The 12,449-nt window shown below is 38.9% G+C and overlaps 1 protein-coding gene across 6 annotated transcripts in view; it reads left to right on the top strand.

Moving 5' to 3' along the window:
• LOC125644515 (neurabin-1) overlaps positions 1 to 12,449 on the top strand; it is a 92,456-nt gene that overhangs the window by 52,560 nt on the left and 27,447 nt on the right. For all 6 annotated transcript variants that reach the window (XR_007359036.2, XM_048868542.2, XM_048868540.2 and 3 more), the window contains exons 14-16: positions 2,423 to 2,507; positions 4,827 to 4,898; positions 6,298 to 6,496. Coding sequence is in view for 5 of the 6 variants with exons in the window: in XM_048868542.2 (XP_048724499.2) it covers positions 2,423 to 2,507; positions 4,827 to 4,898; positions 6,298 to 6,496 (356 nt within the window). In the remaining variant the exon portion in view is untranslated. The remainder of the gene's footprint in view (positions 1 to 2,422; positions 2,508 to 4,826; positions 4,899 to 6,297; positions 6,497 to 12,449) is intronic.

Below are 12,449 nucleotides of genomic sequence, written 5' to 3'. Positions count from 1 at the left end.
CTCATTGGATGGTAGCCATTAAAATGTTGATTTAGTGGACTAAATACATTCTTTATACTACATTTGGTGCTTCTTTTTGCTAAGCAGGCGGATGCACTATAGATGCATTTATTTAAGCAATTATAGAGTTAAATTTACATTTATTCAGATTCAAATTTTATATTCAGTATAAAATTACATTTTATACTAGAAAATGGTGACTGCATTTCTTAATTACTAAATTAATTTTTTTACTTGTGATTTGTGTCATGTTCTATCTACTTGGATGGAAATTCAGATTCAATTAAAAATGAACAAGAAGAACATTTTTTATTAAATAAAGTACTTTCAGTGTCCTGGGAAGCAAAAGAGAAAAGTTTATCAAAACATGTTTTGCATTTAAAAATTGATCAAACACAGGAATTACTATCAGTTGGAGAACACTTCAGTCTCTTTGGTCACTCAATGACAGACCTAAAAGTTGCAATTCTTCAACAACAAAACTTAAACAGACTCCAACGAGAGACTGCTGAATTGGAATTAATTTGCAAACTGGATACAATTAACTTAAGCTTGAATAGAGACTGGGAGTGGATGGGTCATTACACAAAGTAAAACTATTTCCCCATGTTTATTCCCCCCCACACCTCCTACTGTTCCTCAGATGTTCTTGTCAACTGCTGGAAATGGCTCACCTTGATTATCACTACAAAAGGTTCCCCCCACCCCCCACGCTCTCCTACTGGTAATAGCTCACTTAGGTGATCACTCTCCTTACAGTGTGTATAGTAACACCCATTGTGTGTATATAAATCTCCCCACTTGTATTTTCCACTGAATGCATCTGATGAAGTGAGCTGTAGCTCAGGAAAGCTTATGCTCAAATAAATTTCTCTGAGGTGCCACAAGTACTCCTTTTCTGTCTGTACTTAGTGAATTGAGCTGATTATTTCTGGTCACTGGGTCCTTCAAGATTTTAGAACTAGTACATCTAGTTTTTATTCATCAATTGGAAGAGGAAAACAAACTTTCCTGCTTTGTCAGCTCCCAAATGGTTTCTTAACTTTAAATGAACTAGTCATTGAACTGAGTTAGTTGAGTAAACTGACATGAAGAAAATACTCTCTGTGCTCCTGCAGAAGAGACTACTGTTATCAAAAGCTGGTTTCACACTTCAGCAAACTCTGGTTCCAGGTACTTAGCCAGTGACTTCTATCAGTTTAGTGGTTTGACTTTCATTAACATTTGGCAGCAAATATGTGCTACTTAATACTATTTTTGTATTTAATTTAAATTATTTTAATAGATTATCAATTTCAAATTTAAACTTTTATTTTTAGAAAGTAAATCTTTATTTAATTTTTTAAAAATCAATTTTTTAAATTGATGACTTTTTATCCTAATACAAAAGCAATAGTACCTTAAATTCAGGCAGCGTTCACCCAACAAAATACCCATCTCCTTGCCATTAGTTCACCAGTGACATTGAATCATATTAATGCTTTCACTAGCATGCCCACTTTCAATTAAAATATTTTCCAAACAGCTTTATTATACTATTTGCTCCTTTTATACCTAGTACAGCTTATTTTTTGTGTGTGTATTATCTTAGGCCTGTGACAGATAATGTGAATTGGAAGCTTATATTTTGGGAGGAGGAGAAGTTATTTTCTCTTTGTGCCCCCTTTAAAGTAAGACTTGAGCAAAACAAATTTAAGATGACTGAGCTTATCATTTGGAGGAGCTAAAATATGCTACTTACCCAAAACAATGTTACTGACAAATGGCAGAATAGCAGAATCAGAATGAAAGGAAAACAGAAGGAATATCTCTTGTTGGTATATCTGTATGCTAATTCCGTAAAATTAGGATGTAAATTGGAATTAATTTATGGCCTTTATGGCTAACCCAGAGGGTTAATATTTACCCACCAATTTGGGTGCTTACAGACTTCTGTAGTTTTGATAATCATAAAGACCTGATTGAAAATATCTAAGGAAAGGACACAGATGAATATAGCTTGAGAAAATGGAATACAGACTGAAGGAATGGTGAGGCAATCTTAATTTTGGATTCTGTGGGTATAAAACTTAAGCTTCCATTAACAATTTTTTGATAGAATACATTACAAAATGTAATTTTTTAAGACATACTTATATCTAAACAAGTTGGCAGGAATTTAAGGATTTTACATCAAGTAAAATTATAGTATAAGATGAAATTGCATTTCTTTAAAAATGGGAAGTTGAAAGATCTATCCCCTTCGTGCAGTTAACACTAGTTTTTCACTCGTGTAGATGTACAGTGGATGTGAATTAATTACTGTGAACTTACGCTTTGAGTTTCTTTTTAAATTTTTGTTGTGGTTGGGAAGGCCATGCATCTTAACAAATACGCTCAAAGCTTACATTACAGAATATTTCTTTTTTCTTTTTTCACATAGATGACAAGAGAAATGAAGACAAGACAGCAGAAACAAATGATGGTACGTCATCAGGAAAGGCCAAAAGGAGATTTCCAGATTTTGGGTAAGAGATTTATGAGTTGGTAGAGGAATAAGTGGCTTTAAATGTTACTTATGCTAAGTTACCATATTCTCTAAATAGAAAATATTGTGAAACATACTTTTCCTGTGCATTTGTGATACCTTCTCCCATTCCCCCCTTGCCCCCAAGGTCCCATCTCCAAATTCCTAAATTCCTTTATCTAGCAGTCTACTATTAATACCCACTTGGTCTTTGTCCACTTTCACTCTCATGCTTGGCATGGTAGAATTACCAAAACAAAATGTGTAAACACATATAAAGAGTTTGTGGGACAGTGTACTTATAATATAATTGTGTTGTGTATTATGGAGCTGCAGCTTGACCTCCATAATACATACACACACAAGTATATGTTTTGCACTTAAAACAGGGACTTATCCTCTTTGTTATGTAAGAAAAATAATATAATATGCCCTCCCCAAAATTACAGCATTTACTCTGAGTAAAGAATTAATTTTTCTGAGAATTTACAGTAAATCCATTAACTTCAGTTAAATTCACTTTTTAAAATGTCAGTTAAGAAAATTAATGCCTTAATGTGGATACTTTTTCTGCTGAATGATCTTAATATCTGAATAATGCATCTTCTTCAAATGTTTGAAATATTTTTAGGATTAGTGATTACTTATTGCCACTAATCTTCGTAAATTAAAGTTTCTCCTTTAAGCAGAGGCTGGAGAATGGTTTGTCAGTGAATTCCACAAAGAATTGCCTTCTTTCAAAACAGCCGCCATCTTATTGTTCGCAGTGGTGTTGTAGCAGTATAACTGAAGAAGAGCTTGAAAGCTTGTCTCTTTCACCAACAGAAGTTGGTCCACTAAAAGATATTACCTCACTCACCTTGTCTGTCTAATTTTATTATGATTATTATTAATGGAACTGAAGCCACAGACTGCCCTTAGCAAATATGGCCACTGCCTCCATTTACTTTATTACCCCCATGATGTGAGGTTAGCAAATGTTTTTTAAAAAATTAATCTAAAATGAGACTAAGCACTAAAATGCCTTAACCATAAGATTATTGCATGGCAACACTACAGGGCAGAGTTATGCTTGCTTGGGTGCTTTAATTGTTTATTTTCATATCTTACCACGTTCAGAATGTAACCTTTTTGCTGGAGCCTGGAGCCCAATATTTTCTGTTTCTCTGCTTGGCTCTACCTGTTTTGCAGATGCCTATTTTGCCCTTCCCTTCCTCACATGGATGGAATTAGATTAAAATGCATGCTCACTACTCTGTTCCATGGAAGCAGGCAGTAGGGTATCAGGGAGTCAGATCTGCAGTCCAGTTTAAGGCTGGGAAGAGAGGGTGGGGGGAGAATCAAAAGTATAGATTAAGGTGTTGGCTTGCTGGGAGGATGGTGCAGCAGCTGAGATTTGGGGAGCTGGGAAGAACAGCTGACAAAGCCAGCTATAAGCTTCCCCTTTTTCCTGGTACTTTGGAGGGCAATGCAGCCAATGGAGGGCAATCCAGCATAGCAGGAACCAAGTCTGAGGATGGAGTCAGACTGACTGGAGAGCATAGCAAAAGAAAAACCAACCCCCTCCCCCCTACCCCCGCCTCCTATCCTTGAAAGTAATCAACAAATTTCACATCAAGTGGCATTTTAAAGTTTGGGTCATTATATATATGGAAATAGAGTAAATGTTGCTGTGGAACGAGGGGTTGTTCACATAGAATTTGGTGCCATTGTGAAATGGATTACACAGGCCCTGAGTCCAACATTTTTTCCCCTTTAACTGGTTTTCTCTCTAACTGGTTTTCTCCCCAATGGTAAACGTATCGGTACTGCTTGGGAATGGGACCTTGTATCTCTTTCTTTAGCATATACATTCCTGTAGGTGATTCATTCAATCTTTTTCTTCGTTCTTGCGTGTCTTCGCCTGTACGTAGGAATGCACCTTAAATCGCATGAAAGATATTCTGCAAAATTGGGCTCCACTGTATATAATATTTTAAATGACTTTTATGAATGTGTTATGACTTAAATTTGTATTGATGAATAACAAATATTTAACTCCTTTTGATATATAGCATTAAATTGCAGTAATTGTATTTAAAAAGAAAAAGGTTTCAGAGTAGCAGCTGTGTTAGTGTGTACGGTAACACCCATTGTTTCATGTTCTCTATGTATATAAATCTCCCCACTGTATTTTCCACTGAATGCATCCGATGAAGTGAGCTGTTGCTCACGAAAGCTTATGCTCAAATAGATTTGTTAGTCTCTAAGGTGCCACAAGTCCTCTTTTTCTTTTTATTAAAAAAAAAGCAGCTTTTTTTTCTTCTTTTTTTTACTTCAGAGGTTTACGGAAATCTGGTGGTAAAGGAAAGAAACAAGAGAAGGAAAATCCGAGGAGCTCTCTGGATAGCCGGTATTTTTAATAAATATATATTGCATTCTTAAAAATAATTAACTACCGTTACTGTGTATTCTTATTCAGTATAAGAGCAATTAAATATTGCATAAATCAGTACATTAATGGGAAGATGGGCTTCTATGCTTATGAAATAAGGATAATAGTGTTACATGTTAGTTGTGTTAAGCCATCTTCAATGTTTTTAAAGCTGTTAAATAACTCAGCAATTATTTTTATATTAACATTCTAAGATACATACATTTTGATTAATACAGTAACTCCTCACTTAACGTTGTAGTTATGTTCCAGAAAAATGCGACTTTACGTGAAACAGTGCTAAGCGAATCCAATTTCCCTATAAGAATGAATGTAAATGGGGGGGGGGGGGTTAGGTTCCAGGGAAATTTTTTTTTGCCACACAGTACAGTACAATACAGTACTATAGTTGGGAGGGGCCCCCGCCTCACGCCACACAGACACAGCCCACTGGCACTGGAGACAGTGAGGCAGGCAAGGAGGCTGAAGGTGCTGAAGGCTAGGAGAAGCACATTGCGCAGCAGCAGCTTCCCCTATTCTGCAAGCACCAGGGGTGGGGGGGGCTCAACACTCGGCCCGCCCACTCCACCCTTTCCCCCAAACCCCCCCCCCCACCAGTCTCTTCTTCTTCTCCCCCCACCTTTAATCCACATGCCACGTACTTGCTCCTCCCCTGCCTCCTGCCCGCAGCAATTAGCTGGCTTGCATCGTTCGGGAGGGAAGGGGGAGGTACGAGGACACAGCGCACAGAGTCCCCCTCCTTCCTCTGCTTCCTGAACACCGCAAGCCAGCTGATTGTCGCTGGCAGGGGGGAGGCGTGCCATGTCCTCGCTCCTCCCTCCTGCCTGCGGCAATCAGCTGGCTTGTGACGTTCAGGGGGCAGGAGGGAAGGGGGGAGGAGTGAGGATGCAGCGCGCCTCCCCGCTCCCTCCCCTGCCTCCTGCCCGTGACAGTCAGCTGGTTTGCAGCGTTCAAGAGGCAGGGGAGGGAAGGGGAGCCTGCGCACTGAGTCCTCTCTCCTCCCTCCTGAATGCCGCAAGCCAGCTGATTGCCACGGGCAGGAGGCGGTGGGGAGGAGGGGGAAGGCGCTGATCCGCAGGGTCTGCCGGCTGGTGGGAGGCACTGTCAGATAGGGGGATGTAGGGGAGCTGATATGGGGGCTGCCACCTGTGGACAAGCGGGCAGCCAAACGACGTTATAGCAAAGCATTGCACAACTTAAAATGGAGCATGTTCTGTAGTTGAGCAGGGATGTAAGATCGAAACAACGTTAAGCGAGAGGAGGTTAAGTGGGGGGTTACTATATGCTATTTAGACAATTATTAAAGACATACAGCGGGTTATTGCTAGACCATTATAATTCCATTTATTTATTTCAGAGGCTCCCGAGAGTTATTGGAAGACTCTGGCAACAATCAATCTGCATCAGATTCAGACTCTCCTGTTCCTACTTGCATACCTTTCTCTTGGTTTGGGGACAGTCACAAAGAGCCTCAGGTTTCCGGTAGCAGCCTAACCTTTTCTCAGAGTGGACAGGCCACTTTATTCGAACAGGGTCAAGAGAAAAACAGAACCAAGGTAAACGTACACAAATAAGCTATATTTTGAACATTTGGGTTTGATATGGTTTTACTCATTCAGGGTCCAAGTTCTAAGTATTTAGGATCTTGAAAACTAATTGTTTTCAGGTAGTAAGAGAAATGATTACAAGATTCTGTAAGTAATTGAGAGCCAACATTTGAGTTTGTATAAAATAAGAATGTGGTGAGAATTATCCTCCAAATTCTAAACATCTTACTTTATATTTTGCCAAGGAATTTAATAGGTCCTGCTCAGAAACAATGTATTTTGTTTTGTGTTCCTTCAGCTGGTTGTGCACAAGTTAACAGTTCCTTAAACTGTGCATATTTTTGATGGCCACCTAATTTTATGCAGAAGAAAAGGAAGGAAAATAAAATGGTGCCTGTTGACTTCAGCATTCGTAAAGGGCTGGGGTAGCAGAGCTGAGGAAACAATATATGCCAGAAGGAAAAATAAAATAATTTTTACTTAAACTTTCAAGTACAGAAAGTAAAACTTGAAAATGGGTGAACTTTTTAAAAGTGTTTCTTTTGAAAATGGGAGCTAAGATTCTAAGTCACTTAGGTGCTTTTGAAAAATTCACCCAATGTTTTTTAAATACCTTAAACTGGGGTTCTCAATTTGGGGTCGCAAACAGGTGTAGGGAATTGTGACCACCCAGCCCTTCCCACATTGCTAACTTGGAGAGGGGAGAAGGGAAATGCTGTCTTACATCATTGACAGTGCTATTTTGAAAGTTATTATTGAGTAATTCTACTAATGATTTAGTAACTTTAAAAAGAAGCTTTTCGTACATCCTGTAAAAAGTGACACTACATAATTCAATTTACAACTATCAAGTTTCCGTCTTGACAGTCTGAACTATTTGGGTAAGGGTACTGTTAGGCTTAGGGGAAGCGGAGGTGCTGGGAAGAGGTAACTGAAATTTACTAGAAATTCTGATGGGTGTCCCATTAAGTAATTTTTATTTAGCTATATTTAAAGTCTAAAGTGAATGTAATTTCCATAAAACACTGGTTGTTGTCTAAACACATTTAAAAACAGATACACAAATAATACTAATCACTAAATGCCATTTTTAATTTACCTGTTTATCTGTTATCTTTATTCCTGTGTTCCCTTTGGATTTTTTCTTGTCTGAGACTATAAACTAACAACATATTAAACTTTCACAAAATTCGGTTTTAATTCTTACAATTGATTTTTTTGTCTTCAGCCCTCTGCAGTGGGCTTTCACATTCTCCTTTTTACCACTTAATCTAGGGCCATATGGAACATACAGAACAGAGTTTTTCTATACTATAGTTTAGGGAAACCACTGATAAATGTGTGGAGTTTGCTGATAACATAGTGCTGGCTTTCCTTGTCTAGTTGCTAATTACATGAAAATATAGTTAAAATACATTAAAAACTGTTCTCGTGTTTGTCATGTAAGGAATTGCAGTAGTTGTCACAAGAGTCTGTTAAGGGGTCTGCATACTTATAAGTGGGAGGGGAAGTGGTCTGTGAGTTTGTAAGTAGGATTGAAAGTGTTTTATTGTCAGATATCTCTCTGTGTCTTTCTCTCTCTCGAGTAAACATCTGGTCCTTACCATGAGAAGTTTGAGAATCCCTAAAGTGGAATATGTTGGCCTTTTAGTTTAAAGAATTTTGTGCAGTATTTTTTTTTGTTTTGTTTGCAGAACTTGTGTATCTATTTGTTCTTCTCCAACCATCTATTATATCTATGTAGTGGGAACCATAGCATCTCCCTTCCTCCCCACCCCCAGGGATGCTTCTCCAAATAAGCCAGAGCTTTGGGGTCACCAGGCCCTCTGTTAGAGTGAGTTTGCATATCCTAGTGAATATTAGGTTATTTTTAATGTATAACTTATAAGGGATTTACAATTGATATCTATTTAAGATATTGCAAAACGCTTTCTAAACAAGAAATGATAAAATGTGCCTAAAGTGTTTGGGTACCAGTACTGCACAGCAGTTCAGCATTTCATGAACCATTTGAGGCGTGATAAACCGTGCGGTTCTCTCTATGTAACCCTTTCCCCTGGAGTAATAGTTTTATTGATGGGTGGCAGAAGGCCCAGTGCTGTGATGTGCCAGCACATGCCCCACTTAAAGCATACTTGGGTAGCAGATGCTGAGCCTGTTCTCACCTGTATTGACAGCCTTCACTTTCTGTGCCTCTGGGGATCTCTTCCCCTCCAGACCCCCAGCTGATTCTCCTCCACCCCATAACTCTTCATCCTGTTCATTATCACTTCCAACTTTCCAGTAGATTGTGTCCCACTGCCAACTGGTTTCACCTCCCATTCCCTTCTCTCATATCTCAGTCTTGATGGTTGCTCTTGGCTTTTTTCTTGGCCTGTGAGGCAGTTTTTTCTGCCTGGAGGGCACAGCAGTCTTTAGCTAGTCACCGCCTACTCTGTAGAGGCCCCTAGTGGTGGAAGTTGACACGCATTCTTTAACCATTACCTGTGTACTGACTGGCCTTAAATCCACACTCAGTGGGATACCAAATATTGTAACCGTCCCACCAAGATCAGCTTTATGGTCTCCTTTTCTGGCTTAGTGGAGACACAGCAACTACTGACTCAGGCAGTTAGTAATCAAATTGTATTAACTGAATGACAAATAGTAAGGTTTTGGACAAATAATTTTATTTTCTTCTAAAATTAGGTTTAAGACAGAGATGTAGCTGAGTTGAGTACCCAGTAATGCACATTGTCATTTAGGAAACACAATAAATGGACAAATTTCCCATTACACCTTTTCCAGGGGAATAATATTGTTGAGTTTGGTTGTGTAATATTTATTACTTGTTGGTAATAATTTTACAGCCATTGTGGAGAAGTCATGAAAATACATTGTTTAAAATACACTTCTACCCCGATATAATGCGGTCCTCAGGAGCCAAAAAATCTTACTGTGTTATAGGTGAAACCGCGTTATATCAAACTTGCTTTGGCCTCGAGCATTTCCATTATTAATAGTCACTTCCTGCCCCCTGACTGACCCCTCAGAATCCCCGACCCATCCACCTCCCCCTTCCCTAATCACCCCCAGGACCTCAACCCCTAACTGACCCCCCTGCTCCCTGACTACTCTGACCCCTATCCGCACCCCCAACAGTCTCTCTGGGACTCCCACGCCTTATCCAACGCCCCTGACCGCCCCGCCCTCAGAACCTCCGAACCATCCAACCCTGTCCCCTGACCACTCCCCCGCGCCCCTCACCTCCCTCCCGAGACGTCTGCCCTTTATCCAACCCCTTGGCCCTGGCCCGGCACCCTTAACACACCGCTCAGAGCAGCATGTCGGAGCCAGACATGCTGACCCGCAGATCCACTAGAGCGCGTAGCCCCGCCCCCCAGAGCCGTGGTTTACCGCGTTATATCCAAATTCGTGTTCTGTCGGGTCACGTGCTATGGGGGTAGAGGTGTATTGGAAAGTAGGAACTCTGAAAGAATGGTAAGAACTATTTCTGATTATTCTCCTGTGTGAGAATCTGTAAATGTAGTATTTAATCTTTTGATAATGTATATAACTACTCTAGTATTAGGTTTTTATTTCACTAATGTACAGAATTACAATTTACTGGTTAAGAGCATTTCTTCTAAATTGAAGAGAGGTTAATGTTTGTGAAAGGTGACCACTTAGGAGACTTAAGTATTGTATTCTCAGGCGTAGCAACGGCATCAGTAGTACAAACTTTCCAACACTGTCTTGCCAGCATGCTTCAACTGTCTGTTCGGTAGTTTGCCCTTTGAGATTGACAAGTTACTCAGTGTTGTTGTTCCTAATACTACTTTACTTACAGTCCTTTCCTGTGGTAGAGCCCACGGTTTGTATATACCATTCACATAGGTAATTTTTTAGATAATTAACTTATATAGTGTTTGCTGTAACTTTTAGATATTTTTGCACTGCTTCCTAAGCTTCTAGCCAGGCACACAAATATTCCACACGTTACCAAACAATACTTTATTGCTATGAAAAACATTGTAGTGTCATATATTTATATATTATCATCTTACTAAATTCCTTAATTTTTATGGAACAAATGTGAAATGAGATCATTTACACCACTCCAGAGTTCTTGCAGAATTTTTTTTCCTGAGAATTTATGCAGGAAAGATAGTTTTCCTAATGAGGTATAAACTTTTAGTGAAATTTATTGTTTACTTAGAATTTTCCTCCTTTTTCCTGTGAACATATTAATATTCACGTAAAGCATTTGCAGGTAATCAAGTATTAAAATATATGGAGTCAAGTGTTTATGAACAGAACCCAGCACAAAGGAACCTTGATCTGATTAGAGCCATGGATGCAGCTATGATACAATTAATTAGGGCTGTCAAATGATTTTTAAAAATCACAGTTAATCACAAGATTAAAAAACAGTCGTGATTAATCGCAGTTTTATTTGCACTGTTAAACTATAATAGAATAACAATTTTAATTTATTATACGTATTTTAGATGTTTTCTACATTTTCTAATATATTGATTTAAGTTACAACACAGAATACAAGTGTACAGTGCTCACTTTATATTATAATTTTTATTACAAATGTTTGCGCTGTAAAAAATAAGTCTTTTTCAGTTGCTTATACAAGTACTGTAGTGCAATCACATTATCATGAAAGTGCAACTTACAAAGGTAGATTTTTATTTTTTTTTACATAACTGCACTTAAAAAAAACCTATAAAACTTCAGAACCTACAAGCCAAAGCATGAAAGGGGATATGCATGTTTAGCTTATCTGGCACGTAAATACCTTGCAACACCCTCTACAAAACTACCATTTAGATCCCTGTGCTCACTTTCAGGCAACATTATAAATAAGACACAGGCAGCATTATCTCACATAAAAGTAAACTAACTTGTTTGTTTTAGTGATTGGCTGAATAAGAAGTAGGACTGAGTGGACCTGTATGAGGTGAATTGAAAAATACTATTTCTTCATCTTTTTTCAGTGCAAATATTTGTAATAAAAATAATATTAAATGAGCACTGTACACTTTGTATTCTGTGTTGTAACTGATATAAACATATTTGAAAATGTAGAAAAACATCCAAAAATATTTATAATAAATTTAAATTGGCATTCTATTATTGTTTAACAGTTCAATTAAAACTGCAATTAATCTCAGCTATTTTTAATCTAATTTGTTTAGCATTAATCGCATGCATTAACTACAATGAATTGACAGCCTTACAAAAAAAATATATTAATTAAGTACTATACACTGTTCAGAGTAGCAGCCGTGTTAGTCTGTATTCACAAAAAGAAAAGGAGTACTAGTGGCACCTTAGGATATGTCTACACTACGAAATTAGGTCGAATTTATAGAAATTGGTTTTTTAGACATCGGTTTTATATATTTGAGTGTGTGTCCCCCCACAGAAAATGCTCTAAGTGCATTAAGTGCATTAACTCGGCGGAGTGCTTCCACAGTGCCGAGGCTAGAGTCGACTTCCAGAGTATTGCACTGTGGGTAGCTATCCCACAGTTCCCGCAGTCTCCGCTGCCCATTGGAATTCTGGGTTGAGATCCCAATGCCTGATGGGGCTAAAACATTGTCGCGGATGGTTCTGGGTACATATCGTCAGGCCCCCGTTCCCTCCTTCCCTCCATGAAAGCAAGGGCAGACAATCGTTTTGCGCCTTTTTTCCTGAGTTACCTGTGCAGACACCATACCACGGCAAGCATGGAGCCCGCTCAGGTAACTGTCACCGTATGTCTCCTGGGTGCTGGCAGATGTGGTACTGCATTGCTACACAGCAGCATCAACCCATTGCCTTGTGGCAGCAGACGGTACAGTACGACTGGTAGCCGTCATCGTCATGTCTGAGGTTCTCCTGTCCATGTCGGCCAGGAGCGCCTGGGCAGACATGGGCGCAGGGACTAAATTTGGAGTGACTTGACCAGGTCATTCTCTTTAGTCCT

The sequence above is a fragment of the Caretta caretta genome, chromosome 11 (assembly GCF_965140235.1).
Source record: "Caretta caretta isolate rCarCar2 chromosome 11, rCarCar1.hap1, whole genome shotgun sequence".
Lineage (NCBI taxonomy): Eukaryota > Metazoa > Chordata > Testudines > Cheloniidae > Caretta > Caretta caretta.
The sequence above is the reverse complement of the archived record's forward strand: the minus strand, read 5'-3'. Positions and strand labels throughout refer to the sequence as shown.